The sequence below is a fragment of the Ictalurus punctatus genome, chromosome 9 (genome assembly GCF_001660625.3).
Source record: "Ictalurus punctatus breed USDA103 chromosome 9, Coco_2.0, whole genome shotgun sequence".
In the NCBI taxonomy this organism is placed as follows: domain Eukaryota; kingdom Metazoa; phylum Chordata; class Actinopteri; order Siluriformes; family Ictaluridae; genus Ictalurus; species Ictalurus punctatus.
This window is the reverse complement of record NC_030424.2, coordinates 7,756,222-7,776,607: the sequence shown is the minus strand read 5'-3', so window position 1 is coordinate 7,776,607 and position 20,386 is coordinate 7,756,222. Positions and strand designations below refer to the sequence as shown.

The 20,386-nt window shown below is 39.0% G+C and overlaps 1 protein-coding gene across 2 annotated transcripts in view; it reads right to left on the bottom strand.

Moving 5' to 3' along the window:
* mdga2a (MAM domain containing glycosylphosphatidylinositol anchor 2a) overlaps window positions 1–20,386 on the bottom strand; it is a 183,712-nt gene that overhangs the window by 55,529 nt on the left and 107,797 nt on the right. For both annotated transcript variants that reach the window (XM_017476272.3, XM_017476274.3), the window contains exon 9: window positions 6,602–6,871. In XM_017476272.3, coding sequence (XP_017331761.1) covers window positions 6,602–6,871 — 270 coding nt within the window. The remainder of the gene's footprint in view (window positions 1–6,601; window positions 6,872–20,386) is intronic.

Genomic DNA, 20,386 nt, shown 5'->3' with positions numbered 1-20,386 from the left:
CTATGAGTCTGGCAAGGGATTTAAAATGATCTCTAAATTATTTAAAATACATAATTCCACTGTAAGGAAAATCATCTACAAGTGGCACAGATTTCAAATGACTGCCAATTTATCAAGCACTGACCGTCCCACCAAATTTAACACAATAGCAGACCATCTGATGCAAAAAGAAGTCTCCAAGAACTGTTTGTATCAAAGTGCATGCTTCCACAATCAGAAAGAGAAAAAAAGCCTTTGCTGTTTAAAATGAACATTAGAGCAAGACTACAGTTTGCCAATGAGCATATAGGCAAAGACCAGGCCTTTGGAATAATGTGCTCTGAACAGACAAATTAAAGAGAGTTGTTTGGCCACAGTAACAGCAGACATGTTTGGCACTGACCAAAGATAGCTTTTCAGGAGAAGCACTTCATACCAACTGTGAAGCACTGTGGTGGAAATGTTATGGTTTGGGGTTGCTTTGCTGCCTCTGGGATTAGACAGCTTGCATTCATTGATTCAGCTATGAATTCTACATCATATCAAAGAGTGCTTAAAGATAATGTGAGGCCATCTGTCTTAAAGTTAAAGTTGAACTGAAAGTTAATAAGGATAATATTCCTAAGCACACTAGAAAATCCACAAAGGAATGGCTCAAAAAGAAGAAATCGAGGGTTATGGAATGGCCTAGTCAAAGCCTTCCACTGAAATGTTGTGGGGGGATTTGAAACAGGCAGTATAAACATCTTGCAACTGAAAGAATATTGCATGTAAGAGTGGTCAAAACTTCCTGCAAACCTAGAGGACAATTATGCAAAACACCTACAAGAAGTTATTTTTGCTAAAAGGGGCAATACTAGCTTCTGAGGCCAAGGGTGTACTTACTTTTTCCACAGAAGAATATCACATCACATTATTAAATATCTAAATTCCTATTAAAGCACACCTATTATGGTTTTCAAACGTGCCCAATTTGTTTTAAAGATCTCGTACAATAAATTAACATGCATCCAAGATCAAAAAACACTTTAATGTGCTCATAATTTAAACTGCAGCATTACCTTTTTTCCCCCCAGTGTCACAAATGACTCGGTCAATGATCCATTCTAAAGGATTCCTTCTAAACTCTCCCTTTCAGAGAGCATACTCTGCTCTGATTTGTCAGATGTCCCAGTCTGTTGTGATTGGTCTACTGCTGTTTCAAAAAGGAAACACCCACTACCATAACGAGTTTCAGCATCGTCTGTTTGCAAGCAGCCGATGAAGACCAGAGGCAGGAGTTTTTGTTACAAACCTAAGTAGGTTTGTACAGGAAGTCTGGAATTACTGACGACTCGTTTCAGGTGTTCAGAATCAGTTCCTTCTTTTGGAAGGAATAACGCCGTTTGATGTGCACTTTTTTTTTTTTTTTAACTTTGCAGATGTTTTTACATTCACAAACAGCTATATAACACACTACATGAAAGGTAATATTTGAAAGAAAAAAAAAACATAATAGGTGCACTTTAAGTAATTTCATGGGTTTGAATTAAAAAATTCAATCCAAATGTGGCCTGTGGACAGATTTTAATTGTTCTACGCATGGAAAATATTTTGCTGAGGGTGAATTTGTGAAAAAGATAAATATTTTCTTTTTGTTAGTTGATACCCTACTACTGAAAATTGTTAATTAAATTTAGTAGTTTGATAAATATAAATTGTTCTATATGCTATTTTTTTTTTTATGTTTTGAATATTTAATATTTGAATACCTGCCCTCAGGTATTTTTGATAGTCCTTGATTGAGCCTCTTTTGGACACTCCTGATCTTTTTCAATTTACCACTATGTAAATTCCTATAAAATAATAGTAAATCTATGTTTATCCAGAATAAGATTACCATAACATTATTGTTTATATCCATCACTTTCTACATAATAAATTACTGTAATTTAACAGCTTTTTTACTAGCACCCCGTTGCCAGTCTTTTACCAAGTTTTTGCACCTTAATGGGTAGTAATAAAGAGCATAAGTAAAGAGCACAAGAGATTACATCACTAAGATAGACTAAGATAGGGGAGGTGAGGTGGAGGGCATAATCTGTGTTGATTAATAAGGTTAATAGCACATTGGAGGAAGCTGTTGTGGTAACATGCTGTCTTGGTGCAAAATGTTTGCCTGATATAGGTTCTAAACCAATTGCTTTGAGCTGATAAATACTTTTCTGCCCAAAATTTAAACTTAATATAAAACAAAATATAAACCTTTACAGCCATGAAGCAGGGATGGGACAAACATACACACAACTCCAGCATGATTCATTTGAGTAATAAGGCACTATTATAAAGTAGCAGAAAAAAACTGTGTTGAGCTTCACATACATTTGAAATAGAGAATTTGCTAATATCTGCATGTAAGGGATGTCAATAGCAGTTATTCTTAGTAAAATGGAAAAAGCTGGTGCAGTGCAAATTGGATCCCAGATTTTACTCTGTCTAATGCTTAAGAGTAAACTCAGCTCTGCTAAAAACTACTGTTAAAATCAAGGTCCAATTACAGAGGTCAGTCAAACCACACTATCACAACAAGGTTAAAAGTCAAAAACATAAACATTGCATGGGTCACCTGGCAGTCAACATCCAATTGAAGCAATTTGGATGATTGACCATTATACATTCTAAAACATTTACCATCAACTTTGCTTTGTAAGCATTTTATAATCTAGTCTAATAAATAAGGAATAAAACACAATGAGGCCTGCTGCTACAGGAAAATAATCAACAGTGGGGTGGTATGATGCCATAGAAAATTTGGCTTATGTCTTCAAAATTTGAAGACATAAACAATGTCTTCAATTAAAGTGCTGTTTCCTTTGATCTCTTCTGAAAAAGCATATTTACAGCCCAAGACATGGATTTCAGTATGACATATTGTGGTTACATAAAACTCGACTTAATACTGCTTGCTGCTTAAGCCAATATTTTCCAAGAAAAATGGTCAGAATCACAGCTAAACAAGGCATGCTTCAGGTTGTGGCAAACTCCACCCTGAGTGCAGTAAAACCAGAACCTAGAAACACAGTAAAACCAGAATAAACACTGCAAGCACTTTTGCAAGATGGAATAATACAGTATATTACTGGTGAAAGATAAAACTGTATACAGAATTAGCTATGTTGCAACTGGTCAGGTATGTAAGCAATCTGTATAAGGTTTTGAACTGTTTGAAATTTCAAGAGTTTAGAGTATTATAACTTGTCTTTCAAGCAGATGAATGAGCTACTGGGTAGTTCCAAATGCTAACAATGCTAATATAACAATGCTAGTTTCTAAGAAAAACAGGTCCGCACTCGACCATGCACTCGACCATACTCATGAATCAATATGAGCCAAAGGTCATGTGTTTATAGTGTATTGGCTTTCAAGCAGCTGAATGATCTACTGGGGAGCTTAAAATGCTAATGATGCTAACATGCTAATACCAAAGCTTTAAATCTCACAAGACCTAATTACAAAGAAAAACAAGACAGTGAAGGTAACTCTTGACTCTCTCATTCCAGTAAACATAGAAGTTTGTCTTCTACTGACAGACCATCATACATGTTTTATATCTGGCAACAAGGAGACACTGAGAGCTACAAAGAACAATCTGAATGCTGGCATTAGTGCATATAAGAAAAACTACAATGTATAAATAGAAAGCCACTTTAGCAGCAACTAGGAACCACTTGTTGAAAAAGCAAGAGTTCGCATCAAAGAAAATCACACATGGAGCTTCAACACATCCCACACTGTCAAAAAGGCCCATCAATATTATGGACATGCACTGTAGAGAGCATTTTGACCAGCTGTATCATGGTCTGGTATGGCATCTCTATTGCTTTTGACCGTAACTCCCAACAGTCGGTGGTGAAAGCAGCCGAGTTCATCACTGAAAATAAATCAAAGACACTTTTGCATACATCAGTTCACAGACGCCCACAATTGGCTAGTGTCACTTTGGGTGGGAGGGATGCCATTACTCTCCCCTAACAATCAGAGAGCATGGCCAATTCTGACTCCTGGTCAGATGACCTGGTACCTATGACAAAAACACTTTCCTTAAACATTTTATTTAACAAAAACTGCAGACAGAAAGACAGATAAAAGAACCCACATGTTCCCATTTTCTTAATGAATGTAAAGTTAGGGGAAGGTGTAGGCATTATTTAACGACACAAAGGTAGATTTATAAACGCGCGCATGTGTGTGTGTGCGTGTGTGTGTGTGTGTGTGTGTGTGTGTTTGTACCAGTGGTACATTAACAATGTCTGTGATGTAGGAGTGAACTCAGTTCTATAGTTGAACTCAGGACATTGAGGATATTGTAAAGGATGTTGTCACTGCAGGAAGTTTATTTTGGCTTAAAGTAAAACTCAGCACATGAATATTTAATTTATGTCTTCTTCAGAAATGTGGTGCTTTTAACCTGACAGGCAGTGAGCAGAAATTACTGATGCAGCATTCTGAACGAGTAAAATGTTCCATGAAGCTCCCATTTGACTGCCATATTTTATTTCCACCCTTTACAGCTTTTTGCTGAAAGATGCCTGTTTGGTGATCCTCTTGAAGCACACAGGGACACCTCCTTGGCTCAGGGAAATGTTGAAGATGTCTGTGAGGACATCTCAGTATCTACAATAGTATATTGGAGCTGAAATTAAATTTGCATTTGAAATCTGTTGCTGCTGACTCTCAATTATAAGTCAAAAGAGCTGACAGTGAAGCACACCAAACAAACAAACCCATCAGAGAGATACAGTGGTGGAAATAAGTATTGAACACGTCAACATTTTTTTCAGTAAATAAATTTCAGATGAGGTTATTCACATTAAATTTTCACTAGACATTAGTATTACTCAAGAAACCCAAAAATATAAAAAATTCACAACATTAAAGTCCATAAATAAAGTTGTGTGTAATGAAGTGGAATGACACGGGGAAAAAAGTATCCGTAAGTAATTATACCCCCTATCTGTGTCAATTATTATCAGCTGGGTTAGTAAATTGATTGTTTATAAAAAGGCTTTTCATTACCAAGGTGTCACACAAAAAACATCTCATGATGGGTAAAAGCAAAGAGCTCTCTCAAGACCTTCTGAACCTTATTGTTGCAAAAACATATTGATGGAATCGGATACAGACGTATTTCAAAACTTCTGAATTCTCCAGTAAGCACCATTGGGAACATTATTGGCAAGTGGAAGCAACATCACTCCGTCATCAACCGGCCACACACAGGAGCTCCTCGCAGGATTTCTGACCACGGAGTCAGCAGAATAGTCAGAAGAGTAGCCCAAGAGCTAAGGACAACTCAGAAAAAGCTCCAGAAACACTTGGAGGCAGCAGGTGCCAATGGCCAATGTCACAGAGAAAACAATAGGCAATGGACTCCACTGCTCACGCTCACCCCGCAAGACTCCATTACTAAAGAAAAGGCACGTCGAAGCTCGTTTAAGGTCTGCTACAACTCATTTAGACAAGCATATGAAATACTTGGAGTGTAGTCTGGTCAGACGAGAGCAAAATTTAACTTTTTGGTTGTCATATTACACACCACGTTTCTTCATACAGGAATTGTCTTGAAGCTGTCATTACAAACAAAGGCTTCTCCACTAAGTATTAAATTTCAGTTAGCATGTTCAGTACTTTTTTCTTGTGTCATTCCACTTTATTGCACATAACTTTATTTATGGATTTAATGTTGTAAATATTTATATTTCCAGATTTCTTCAGTTAATACTGATGTCTGGTGAAAATTTCATATGAATAACCTCATTGGAAATATATTTACTGTACTTTTTTTTTTTTTTTGATGTGTCCAATAATTATTTCCCCAACTGTAGAAAAAGCATTACTGCAAAGGATTTACAACCAAGTATTAAAAATTACAATTTAATTTATGATTGTTAGTTTGTTTCATGTCAATTCCAATATACTGTGGTAGACAGCTAAAATAACAATAAATTTGTCAATGTCCAAATATTTATGGACCTTACTATAAAAACTCGTACATCAAGGATATTAAATATCTATGAAGTATCCTAAAGTTGGCAACTGGATTAAAAAAAAATGAAATGGGGGAAAAGGGTTATTGAGTCTTGAGACTAAATAGTAATTCACAGACAATGCTGTGTCAAATGTGTCAGGCTGGAATTGGGGAGAAATTTGTTTGCATCATTTGCCATCATGGATACACCAAATGCCCCATCAAATCAGAATAAGGGTTAGTGGTAGGTGCTAAGTGGTGGGCAAGATAAGCTGTTCTTGAGAGGTTTTGCACTTTCATGACATACTTGGGGTGAATACTTGGGGCATTCCAAACTGCATACTACTGAACTAAATAGTATGTCACTATACAATTGGTCTCATTAACGTGTACATATACTTCTTAATGTGCATTATGCAGCTTGTGACATAGCCTTGAATTCTATCTCAATGTGTGCAATCCCAGTTGTGGAATTAATCCATGTGGTCGAGAGGGGCCCAACACAACCCAAGTTACTAAATATTGTTTTACAAGTAGCTTGATATATATTTTTTTGTAGCAGAAAATCCTGTATCTGAAATAAACAAGCCTAGCTGATATAGGCCTCAATCTTACCAGTGACAAGAAAGGTACAGCGGCCAACACCAGCCTCATTGCTGATGTCGCAGGTGTAGGCACCATAGCCCTCACGGTTCAGTGCCTTGACATGGTACTCCGTGTCATCACGTGTATCCAACTGGCCCATGGTGAGGAGGCGTGAACCTAGCTTCCACTCATATTTCACCACACGAGATGGATGTGCGCGCAGTACTCTGCAATTCATTGTGAATGCCCGGCCCAGGCCCTGGCGTAGCTCAGTGTACATCGGCTCCACTGCAGGGGGATCTATCCAAAAAAAAACAATAAAAATAAATAATAAAAACTTTTGCAATCAGTGTCCATTGAGGAAAAAAAATTATGTAATAAGTGGTTCTCTCAAAGGCAATGTGACCGCAAACCAGTTATTGACAGCAAATCGGTGAAATGACATAAAATTTCTGATATCATTGGAGTTGTCACAGTCTTGCATTTATATTATAAAATACAGTCACAGAAAGTACAAATTAGAAGTCTGGAGTTTTGCCATATATTTCCAAGGGGAAAAAAAACATGCTGCTGCATCTGTTGCATAACAGTTGTTAAGACAGCTAAAACACTGTTGACTCATTTTGTGTATAAGTGAGCTGGGTAGTGAATCATCCATAGGTTGAGAGCTGGCACACATGGGCCTCAGAGTATGTACAGAGAAATCATGTGGTCTCAAGAGTCTTGTCTTTGAGAGATAATGTGAAGAAGGGAACTAGCTCAGAGGATGTACTTGCCATTTTAGTGCACAGCATTTCTGAAGTTCACGGAACTTTGGATGTTAAAAAAGCATAAATTCAAAGAATAAGTGGTTGCACAGCATACTCCATTAAGTTTACAACCCACCACTCAAAACAATATACGACTTTGTTTACTAAAGGTCTGTGTGTGTGTGTGTGTGTGTGTGTGTGTGTGTGTGTGTGTGTGTGTGTGTGTGTGTGTGTGTGTGTGTGTGTCTGTGTGTGTGTGTGTGTGTGTGTGTGTGTGTGTGTGTGTGTAAAAACGTGCAAACTTGGTAACACCCACTAAAAATATACAAACTGACTTATGGGAGACAAATTGCATCTTTCACATGAATGTTTTGTGTTCTTTAACTGATATGCAGTTGCATGGGCAGGTTACACAAGTAGGCTGGATACAAATGCAGGTTTATTTTGCAAATCACAGGGAGACAAAACCAGAAGGCAGACTTTTCTAAGACAAACTACACAAAGTCAAACAAGGAAAGCAATGCACAATACAAAAGTGTCAAAATGAGACTTCACAAAGTTCTGTTTTTTACACAAGTCCTAAAATGTAGACAACAAGAACCCAATTAAACAAATGAGACAAAAATTTTATACTTGGCCATTTATTTATTGAGGAGAATGATCCAAATATTACCTGTGAGAAAATATGTGGCAAAAATATGTGAAACTTTCCTTCCAGTATCTGGTGTGACCCCTTGTGCAGAAATAACTGCAACTAAATGTTTCTGGTAACTGTTGATCAGTCCTTTACATCAGCTAGCAGGAATTTTTGCCCATTCCTCAGTACAGAACAGCTTAAATTCTAAATGTTGGTGGGTTTCCTCACATTAACTGCTTGCTTCGGGTCCTTCCACAACATTTCTATTGGTTTAAGGTAAGAATTTGACTCGGCCATTCCAAAATATTAACTTTATTCTTTGGTAGAATGACTTGTGTGCTTAGGGTCGTTGTCTTGCTGCATAACCCACTTTTTATTGAAATCCAGTTCATGAGCAGATGTCCTGACATTTCCTTTAGAATTCGCTGGTATACTTCAGAATTCATTGATCCATCAATTATGGCAAGCCTTCCTGGCCCAGATGCAGTAAAATAGGCCCAAACCATGATACTACGACCAGCATGTTTCACAGATAGGATAAGGTTGTAATGCTGGAATGCAGTATTTTCCTATCTCCAAACATAACGCTTTTCATTTAAACCAAAAAGTTCTATTATGGTATCATCCATCCACGAAACATTTTTTTTTAGGAGAGCAGTGACTTTCTCCTTGCAACCCTGCCATGCACACCATTGTTGTTCAGTGTTCTCCTGATTGTGGACTCATGAACATTAACATGAGCTAATATGAAACAGGCCTATAAATGCTTAGAACTTACCCTGGGTTCCTTTGTGACCTTGTGGACTATTACACATATTGCACTTGGAGTGATATTTGTTGGCCAACCACTCTTCGGGATTGACCACTCTTGAATTTTCTCCATTTGTACACAATCTGTCTGACTGTGGATTGGTGGAGTCCAAACTCTTTAGAGATGGTTTTGTAAACTTGTCCAGCCATGATCAACAACTCATGTTCTGAGGTCCTCAGAAATCTCCTTTGTTCATGTGACTAAACACTTCCACAAACATTGTGAAGATCAGACTTTGATAGATCCCTGTTCTTTAAATAAAAAAGGGTGTTCACTCACCTGATTGTCAGCCCATTGATTGACAACACCTAACGCTAATTTCACCTTCAAATTAATGTTGTGGATAAAAATGACATGAAATAAACAGGAGGGAGACCTAGTATGAGTAATATGTAATTTTATTGAAAATTCACAGGACTGGTTGGATTCACACTTTAAGATCTTTAAGAGTAACACACTATGGTTTATTAGTCACAGAGAATTATAAGAGCTGAGGAGGGCAGGCTGAGAAACACACACACTCTCGTACAGTCAAGGGCAGGCGTGCAGACATAACACACACAAAGGCCCAACGCACACACATAACATTATAAGATAACAACATGAGACTAAGGTCTCTCTATAATTGTTTTCTCTCTCTCCCACTTTCAATCCTAATTGTAGTCAGAAAGTCCTCTTTCAAAACATAACGGTAGTCAGAAAGTCCTCTTTCAAAACATAATGGTAAATTTGATAAGCCTCTTTTTAAACATCATGGTAATGTAGATGAGCTCTTTTTTTAAGCCTATTGGTATTGATATCATAGTCTTTCTAAAATATATTGGTTATCTACTGTGTAAATACAGTATAAATACTGGAGCTCCAGGTGTCAGATCACTTCTGAGAATTCTCATCGGTGTGGATCTCATGTGGTGGCACGGAACCAATAAATCTGGACCCTTGCTTCTTCTCACTCACGGCCGGTGTCTTTTTTCCTATCTCCAACTGGGTTTACAGATGTGAGTATTTGCTTCTATGTTGAATTTTAAGTGTCTTTGGGTGATAGGCTAAATTTGGGCCAGCATTTGGCGACCCAGATGGGACTGGGTTAAGATCTATATTGGTCTGTAATCTCTCCCGTAGGGCTTAACTCTCTAAGCAACAGATAGACCGTGTAGGGGAAAAGGCATTGCAGACGCTTGTTATTTCAAAGTTCTGTTTTAGTGATCTGTTGTTACGGGTGGGAAGCCCCCGGGGTGGGAAGAAAGACTAAAGTTGGTCTCCAAAAGAACCTTGAGTGAGTGAGAACAGGTAAGAGAAGTGTAAACCCATTGTAATGGTATAAGGGCTATGTATAAGGTTCATAAGACTGTTTAATGAAATTGTATGTGTTGTGTGAGTGAAAGTCCTGCAATACCGCTGGTTAAAAATTCCAGGGCTGGATAGGAAGCAGGTGGATATGAGGCCTCAAACCCCAGATACCGGCCACTCGAGGTGGCGGCTGCTTTGGTGGGGGACCCCTAATACCGCTGGTGAAAGATTCCAGGGCTGGATAGAGAGGGGTTAAATCCTGGGCCCAGGTCCGGGTCACGCAACTCGGGGAAAGGACCCGTCAAGAGAAGCGTGCCCGGTGTATGAATGTGTATTAACAAATGTGTGTGATAATATAAATAGGTGTAACAGTGTGTAAATATAATATTGGTGTGAGAGCTTGCATGCGTGTGTGATAAACTCCAAAAATTAGTTTTGGAGATAAGTGTGAGTGAGTGTGTGTTCTTTTCTGTGCAGGCCTGCTTCTGTGTGAAAGGAAAAAAAAAAAACACACACACACTATGTGTGTGCTCTTCAGATTGAGATGGGTAACACAGAACGTTGTGAGATATTTCTGCTTTTTCATTGAATGTTTTGAATTTGGTACACACTTTGTGTGAGTCGGGTGGGACTGTTTGTATTATAATTACTTTGGTATCAATAACTGCTGTATGAATGTTTTAAAAATTGGGGAGCAGTCAAGAACATTGTAAATATTTTAGGCATCTGCCTGATTGCCCGTTGTGTAAATCAGAACTTCTAGACCTGTAATATATAAAAACATATTCCCAGATTGTGTGATCCAGGGAAAAAGGAAGACTGAAGGTAGAAAAAAGTGTGCATTTTCAGGCCCCAGAAGCCATTGTTGAGAAATGAGTGAGTCAGACACTCGAAATGTGGAGGAGAAAGTCCATTTGGACCTTTCATTTATATTCCATAAATTAAGTTATAATAAAGGGTTTCTCTTTTATGACGGGTGAGCAGAGAGATAAAAAAAAAAAGGAATAGTTTTCTGTAGGCCTAAAAGGAGGTCTAAGCCCAGATTATAGAATACATGGTTTGGTTTGTCATTCACACATACAGCCTTATAATCTCAATAGCTCAATTGTAGTTAGCTTGCTCTTTCAGCAGCCTTTGGGCTGTGGATAGTTCTATGGGAGATAAAAAGTAGTCGACACAGAGTGTTTCTTTTTTGTCTATATTGCTCGTTTCATTCAGTGCCTTGTCTATAAATCCTGCAGAGATGTTAGGTATAATATTTGTAGTATTTTAGTAACTATTGTTATACAACTTGAAGTTAGTAAGTTATAAAAAATTGTGTTCACAATTATGGTAATTAAGTACATAACACTTAAATTCCTTTTAAATAATGTGGAAAAACTAGTTGGAACAACATGATTTTTTATGAGTAATCAAGTTAAAAACTTGTGTTTATTATACAGATTATTAAATGAGAGTTTTAATTGAATACATTTGACTGTAGAGGAAAAGGTGATTTCTCCAACTCAGTGTGGTTCGTTGGTTGAAATTAATTTAAAGTTGTCATAACTCAAAAATGATTGGTGTTTTGCAAAACTGTCTGTGTGGTTCCCCTGAAAGAGTTTTATGTGTGTTGATTGTTTGTTTAGTATTATGATGTTACTGTGCGTGTTCCAAGTTATGAGGGAGGCTCTCCGTCCGGCCCGGCTCCTCAGTCTCCTGGCATGACACCAGACTGGATTGAGACTGTGTTGAGCGGATTGTATACAGTTCCATATTTAGATAGGTTACATGGCTGGTCAGAGGCATGCGTGCCGGAGCTCCAAATCATTCATTTAATTTTAATTTGAATCCCGTGTGTTTCCCTGTTAGGAAACTGAATGAAAGTGTTTTGAATTCCATGATGACATTCATCTAAACACAGAGCACGCAAGAGAGGGAGAGAGCGTGTGCGAGAGATCTTCCCCCCCCTTTACAATCCTTTAGTTATCAAACTGCACACTACACATTAAAGTCAAGGTGACTCAATATATATATATATATATATATATATATATATATATATATATATATATATATATATATATATATATATATATATAAATGCTTAAACATATTTCTGTAAAAATTAAAATCAATCAGTATTTTTTGATGTTATCAGTCCGGAGAGAACTTTACTGGCAGTTTATGTGTTGTGCCACGTTGTTTCTTCTGCACAGGCATATCGACATCTTTGCCTGACTAAAGATAAAATTGATGAGCTGACATTTGAACCTGTTCCTTGTGAGTGATGTACTTAACAAATAAAAACCTGAAAAGTAAAACAGACCCGAGGTTACAGTCTCTGCCTAACTGTGAGGCCAAATCACAAGGACCGAAGTGAGACATGTGCAATGTGGTCGTATCAGGCTAAGTCACATCCGCCCTGTTGAGATAATGTTGAGCCTAAACATTTGGTTTTAGAGAGCACTGTACCTTCACAGCAGTATTAAATGTAGGTAAGTCAAATGAACTGACTCACTAACAAGAGCTGGAATAACCATAACTAATTTGTGTATCTGTGATTCCTATACGGGTACGTGTCTATACATTGTTAAGCAGTGTAAGTGTGAGTTCTTCTGGCGTGTGGAATTCATGTTGCATAATGATGAATAATTTCTGCATATTTTCTCTTTGAATGTTGGTTATGTCCAGTGATGAATAATTAGTAAGATCAGATGGCAGTAGTAGTCTGCACATTTTAAACTCTCTGTAAGGTGTTGTACGCCTGTTACAGATGTGATATCTGAGTCCGTAATATTAGAATAAGGTGGTGATTACTTAATGTGGAATTCGGGTTTTGCAGGGAGTACGAGTATCTGGATTAGGCAGCCTTGCATAATGGTTCCTTTTGCAGACATGTTGTGCTGATGTGAGTTTGTGAGTTAGTTTAATTACAGTCTCTTTGCAACAGTGTGGTTTGAAGTGATTTGTTTCTTTTCTGAACCGTAGATTGGTGAATAGAATAAAGTAGTTATGTAAATATACAAATATATATATATATACAGTGAGGGAAAAAAGTATTTGATCCCCTGCTGATTTTGTACGTTTGCCCACTGACAAAGAAATGATCAGTCTATAATTTTAATGGTAGATTTATTTGAACAGTGAGAGACAGAATAACAACAACAAAATCCAGAAAAACGCATGTCAAAAATGTTATAAATTGATTTGCATTTTAATGAGGGAAATATGTATTTGACCCCTCTGCAAAACATGACTTAGTACTTGGTGGCAAAACCCTTGTTGGCAATCACAGAGGTCAGACGTTTCTTGTAGTTGGCCACCAGGTTTGCACACTTCACAGGAGGGATTTTGTCCCACTCCTCTTTGCAGATCTTCTCCATGTCATTAAGGTTTCGAGGCTGACGTTTAGCAACTCGAACCTTCAGCTCCCTCCACAGATTTTCTATGGGATTAAGGTCTGGAGACTGGCGAGGCCACTCCAGGACCTTAATGTGCTTCTTCTTGAGCCACTCCTTTGTTGCCTTGGCCGTGTGTTTTGGGTCACTGTCCTGCTGGAATACCCATCCACGACCCATTTTCAATGCTCTGGCTGAGGGAAGGAGGTTCTCACCCAAGATTTGACGGTACATGGCCCCGTCCATCATCCCTTTGATGCGGTGAAGTTGTCCTGTCCCCTTAGCAGAAAAACACCCCCAAAGCATAATGTTTCCACCGCCATGTTTGACGGTGGGAATGGTGTTCTTGGGGTCATAGGCAGCATTCCCCCTCCTCCAAACACGGCGAGTGGAGTTGATGCCAAAGAGCTCCATTTTGGTCGCATCTGACCACAACACTTAAACCCAGTTGTCCTCTGAATCATTCAGATGTTCATTGTCAAACTTCAGACTGGCATGTATATGTGCTTTCTTGAGCAGGGGGACCTTGCGGGCGCTGCAGGATTTCAGTCCTTCACGGCGTAGTGTGTTACCAATTGTTTTCTTGGTGACTATGGTCCCAGCTGCCTTGAGATCATTGACAAGATCCTCCCGTGTAGTTCTGGGCTGATTCCTCACTGTTCTCATGATCATTGCAACTCCACGAGGTGAGATCTTGCATGGAGCCCCAGGCCGAGGGAGATTGACAGTTCTTTTGTGTTTCTTCCATTTGCGAATAATCGCACCAACTGTTGTCACCTTCTCACCAAGCTGCTTGGCAATGGTCTTGTAGCCCATTCCAGACTTGTGTAGGTCTATAATCTTGTCCCTGACATCCTTGGAGAGCTCTTTGGTCTTGGCCATGGTGGAGAGTTTGGAATTTGATTGATTGATTGCTTCTGTGGACAGGTGTCTTTTATACAGGTAACAAACTGAGATTAGGAGCACGCCCTTTAAGAGTGTGCTCCTAATCTCAGCTCGTTAACTGTATAAAAGACACCTGGGAGCCAGAAATCTTTCTGATTGAGAGGGGGTCAATTACTTATTTCCCTCATTAAAATGCAAATCAATTTATAACATTTTTGACATGCGTTTTTCTGGATTTTCTTGGTTGTTATTCTGTCTCTCACTGTTCAAATAAACCTACCATTAAAATTATAGACTGATCATTTCTTTGTCAGTGGGCAAACATACAAAATCAGCAGGGGATCAAATACTTCTTTCCTTCACTATATATATTATACGGTGTGCTATGAATATGTCATACAAAGTATACGAGTTGCAATATTTAAATAATACAGAGCAGTGGTCACAAACTCGAGGAATGGAGCATATACTGCACAATCTGTGAAGTGAATTGATAAATCTTTATATGGTAGCTGTGACTGAGCTGTGACCTGGATGCAGGTGTGTGTGATCTGGGAATTGCAGTCCATGGCAGCCATGTTTGTGGACCGCAGTGCAGAATGGGAAATGTGGTTTGTGACATGAGTAGATTTAACACTACGTTAATATGGTCAAATACAGTTTAAATGAAATGGATACATTTATAGAAGGAATCTTATGCTTTTTCACAAATGGGCACTCAGCCAAGGAAACAAATTGGTGGTAAATTGAAACAAAGCTCATAGATGATAAATTTTATTTTAGACTAAGTTAAATACATATTCACATTACTCCTAATTAGATATATTTAAATAAAGTGAACAAAATTTAAATGTCATGTATGAAGGGTCTGAGTGATATTTTGAGTGTGGTACAGTTATAAGTTAATAAGGGACAAAGGGGTGCATGCATGTCTACCATTTAGACTAAACACTATTGTTGTACACATAAAACCAAATTTACTAGGTTGTTTTGAATAAAAAATAGTGGGATAAAAGTGACTAGAGAACTGTAAATACATGTCTAGATCTTAACCTCATTTACTTTATTTTAGTTCTGTATTATTGGGATTATCACTCGTTAGCACAGATGGGATATTAACATGTTAGGTTAGTGTACATCACAAATAGTCCTAGACTAAAGCATTTTGTTTTTCATGCACCAGAAGGATATTAAGAAAGGAAATCAGGAAGGGATAAGAATGAATCTTTGCCAATTGGGTTTGTATTTTTTAAAGTCAACAGACTAGAACTCTTTTATAGATTAACTAAACATGGGAGTGGAAGACCCCTTTATGAGAGGTCTTATTCGTTTGAATAGAGAAGTTGAGATTACTTCAATAATTTTTAAATGATTTGATAGACCAATCTCTGCAGCAATATTTCATGATCCACTGTGTCGAAAGCCTTTGATAAATCAACAAACAGGGAAGTGCAGAAGGTACCGTGACATTGTTTTAGGACTTTCAAAACAGCTGTTGTGATGATATGTTTATATGACCTTAGACTTTTTTGCAAACTGATGACATGTCAACGGTTCACTGAAAAGGCTTTCTAAAAGGGACATAGGACAGGAGGCTTTGGGATTGGACTGTAATGATCTAATATAGTGGGATTTCCCTGGTTTAATAATAATAATAAAATAATAATAATAATAATAATAATAATAATAATAATAATAAAAATAATTTAAAAAGGCTACTTTCCAAATTTCTGGTATAACCCTGTTGTCAAATGAAAGATTAAAAAGATAAGTTAAAAGAGATGAAATAATATCAGCTTCTAAGTTTAGAAATACAGACTCCACACAATCAGGGCCTTGTGATTGATTCATATCGAACAATGTGTGTGCTCTGTAAACATCAGAAGTCTCCTCATTTTGAATGTTTAATGGATTTCTGCATTATTAAAATCAGTATACAGTGAATCACTTGAAAAGTATTCACCATTTGTAATAGGCCTAGATCTGGGGCATAAATTGAACATTTAATGATGGGTTTTGCAGTTGTGTGTTCCCAGTTGTCTGTCTCCAGTTTCCAAATTGGACAGTGATGGTGGCATCCCTCATCCTGAACTCGCTAACATACCTGGCACATTATGGGCTACATAAGGTTGAAGCACGGCAAGTAAGATGTACACTGTATTAAGCTAAAGTGAAGTATAGTCATCCTGTGTCCTGTAAACAATATCCTCCATCCTCAGAAAAGGATGAAGGAACATGCCCACTTAGCTTAGAATTATTACAGCAAGCTGTGATAACAACTGCGATAATTTCTGCAATACAACCCACCCAGTAACCAATGTTTAAGGCTGGAAGAGGATGGCATTTTACACAAAAGTTGCACAGTCAACTAACTAGTCATCCCAGTAGCTCCATTATTCATAGTATGTTGTGTATATATATATATATATATATATATATATATATATATATATATATATATATATATATATATATATATTTATATATATATATAAAATATCCCTACTGTAACCCATCCCATTCCACATGATATTATTATTGATCAGAGCTTTTTCCAAGTTACTGCATGTGAGAGCTCAAGGCCGTTACTCCCCTTAACATTCCTAGATCACTAGTATACCTGGGAGCGTCACCTTCGGGGGCGGTGGGCTCCCCTGCGGTGTACTCCTTTGTGGTCATAGACTCCCCTGCACGCTCCCAAGGCCGACAGGACATGATTGGGGTCATCCTCCGCCCCATAAAGCACAACAAATGTTCCTGGACGTTATCAAGTATGGTCTGCAGTGGATCACTGATTACTCTCTACATGACAAAATCCTGAGATCTGGGTGTTCTTTGGACCAGCCTGACATTGAATGGACTAATGCTCTGCACCTGTACTATGGCTGGCAAACGTCAACAAAGACTGTGTCTTACATGTGACTGAAAGGGGGGACGCTGCTGGGGGTCCTGGCTCAGGAGTGTATGGCGCTTGCAGGGCTGTAGTTTATGTATTGAAAACATTGGATTTGGTGGCACATGGATTGCCAGCATGGTGCGTGCCGCGGCTAGAGATGCTCTCTTAGTGCAGATCACTGGGAAAATTGCCCTCTCACACATCGTTCTTATACTCATCACACCAGGTCATTTCTATTTTGAAAGAAAAGGATATGGGGATATGGGGTTAGTCTATGTGCCACCCAAAACTGAAATTTCCTCGAGCTTAAAAGTCTGAAGTTTCGAGTCTGAAATTTCACAAATATTATGAGCACCCTGATCTGCCCAATTGGCTGAATTAAAAGCTATCACTACAGAGTGCAACCTGGTTAAGGGTAGAATTGCTCATATATAAATATATAGATAAATATTGACGTTTATGCCCATGGATTGTGTCACTGGTTTGGAGTTGTGCGAAAGCAGTGAGGTTTTAGAATAAGTTGGAACGCCACTTTAACATACCGAGCAAATAGTTAATTGAATTCTAATTGTACCTTCTGCACTTTGCACTGTATGTATTACAGATGCCCATGATTTTAACCAGTGTGTGAGGGGGAAGGTAGAGGAATGATCTCTGTACTTACAGGCAACGGTGGAGGATAATCTGAGTGTGAGATTTGTGCTCAAAATTTTTTTTTCTTGACCAGGGATAGGTCCTAGATCTGGCATACCATCTCAAGTTTAACGTAATTTGTGCTGATACTAAACATATTTCGGTAGATGCTCTACTTCTTGCACTAATGACCTATCGCATGCAGACTAACAGCAATATGTATCTAACACCGCATGAAATGCTTATGGGTCAGCCCATGTCTGTGTCTGTTCCTTATAAAGGACTGCCACTGGAGTAATTGCAGATGGATCAAAAACATATGTGAGACAACTAACTATTATGTATGAAGCTATCTATTCACAGGAAAAGAGCTGAGTGCATTGTTATGGGTGAGGCGTTATCGCCTCAATGGGGGGAGGTGTTCACCCGGAGGTGGTAGACCAGGAGCAGCGAGAAATTGGCTGAAGCTGACTACAAGGCAGCAGCTGACTACAAATCCTCCAATGACGAGGTGGTGGGGAACACGTGAAGGTCCGGTACAAAGCTGCTGTCAACAGGGGGTCTGCCCTCAAGAGACATTATCGTAGAACTCTCAAGTCAATGGCAGACCAGGATGAGAAGATGTGATGATCCATACCCTGGGTGTAAGTGCTAGCCTAACCTCTCCCCAAAGGGTGGCTCTCTTCAGTACGTAAAGTGCTTGAGCTGAAGACAACCAGCATACAGAGAGATGCTGCCAACAGAGACTGTCAAGTTGTATTGTTATAAAATGTTTGTGATATGACCCGTGACATGTGATGTGCAACAAAGTGTGACACACTCAGGCACGAGAAAAGTATAATGGTGCTGTCGAGCACATAGTGCTGGCAGGGTGGGAATTTTTCCTCACAGGAGGTTTTTTGCCCACCCCTGACTACAAAGGATTGGGGTTTGTTTTTTTGGGGGGGAAGCAAGACTCTGCAGGTCCCGACAAATACAAAGCTGTGGGCTGACAGGCCCAGTTGAGAAAGATAGGAACGTGTAGATCCAATCCTGATCAGTGTAGCGTAGAAGTGGTTACTGTAAGGGACCCATTTGATTACGAGGATGAGCGCAGGAATTATGGCTTCGTTAGAGTAATCCTCCAGCAGCTAGTGGGGGACGGACATGGGGTGCGGCAGAATCAGTTTCTCCACAGATACCCACTTAATCAGGTCCTGCTCATGCCTGAAGCCAACGTCATGAACAACCAAGTTCTGATCACACACGAGTCTGCTGACACAGACAACCAAGTTGTGCTCATGCCCGAGTCTGCTGACACGGACAACCAAGTTCTGCTCACGCCCGAGTCTGCTGACACGGACAACCTAGTTCTGCTCACGCCCGAGTCTGCTGACAAGGACAACCAAGTTCTACTCATGCCTGAAGCAGATTTCATGACTAACCAAGTGCTCCTCATGCCTGAGACAGACGACAGGATCAACCGAGTTCTCCTCATGCCTGTGACTGACAACACAGCCAACCAAGTTCAACCTGCAAAGTTGATGGAGAACGACGCTCAGACACTCTGCATGACTGAGGACACCACTCAGCATCCCTATACAGCTGAGGATGCCACTCAGCCACCCTGTTCTACTGAGGAAGTTTCTCCATCTCCCGGTGCAGCCAAGAGCTCTATTTTGCTTCCCTACCCTACTGTGGATGCCACTACACCAAGGTTCTTTGAGGACTTCGCTCTGCCCTCCTGCTCCACTAAGGAGGTCGCTCTGCCTTCCTACTCCGCTGAGGACATCGTTCTGCTTTCCTGCTCCGCTGAGGATGCCGCTCAGTCTCCTGGTTCAGGGCCAGGACCGCCAGGGGAGGGGAGTATTCAGGTTCACTGACCTCGTTTCTCGACTATGATTGTAGCCTCACCCTATTTATGCATGTTTGCCGATCACCTGACCTTTTGCATGTTTTTGGACCATGCTTTGGATTACTGATTTGGATTTGTCTGTCTATATCTCCTTTAATAAAAACTCTTATCTGCATTTGCATCCGTCCTCAACTCCATTACGTAAGAACATGACAGGTGGGTTAGGTTAAAAAAAGTCAGCAACTACAGCTGCCATAAAGTTTTTTTACACTACTACTACAGATGTGCTGAATAAAAGAGAGGAAAAGGCTGCTAGTTTCTACTAGTAAGATTATGGCATCTGTATATCTCAGACATAAGCATTTTGACTAGATGTGGAAAAAGCATGTTATGCATCTGGATGGGATTTGTGATGCAACATGCAAGGAATATCAGACCATGCGGTTATACAAACACTGTTACCAAGCTGTTATGACCCCGACAGTGATTTTCCAATGATTACATTTTTTTTTATTTACTAATAGATAGTTACATATAATTTTATGAAACATCAGTGAGAGAAGTTTGTCCTTTTTTCCTCTTTGAAATTAATAAGACAAAAGAAAAGAAAACAATATATAAGGTGCATCCCAATCTGCATTTCTAAAACTGAAAATGAACATCAAAAGGTATCACATTTGGACTCCTTTATAGTCATCAC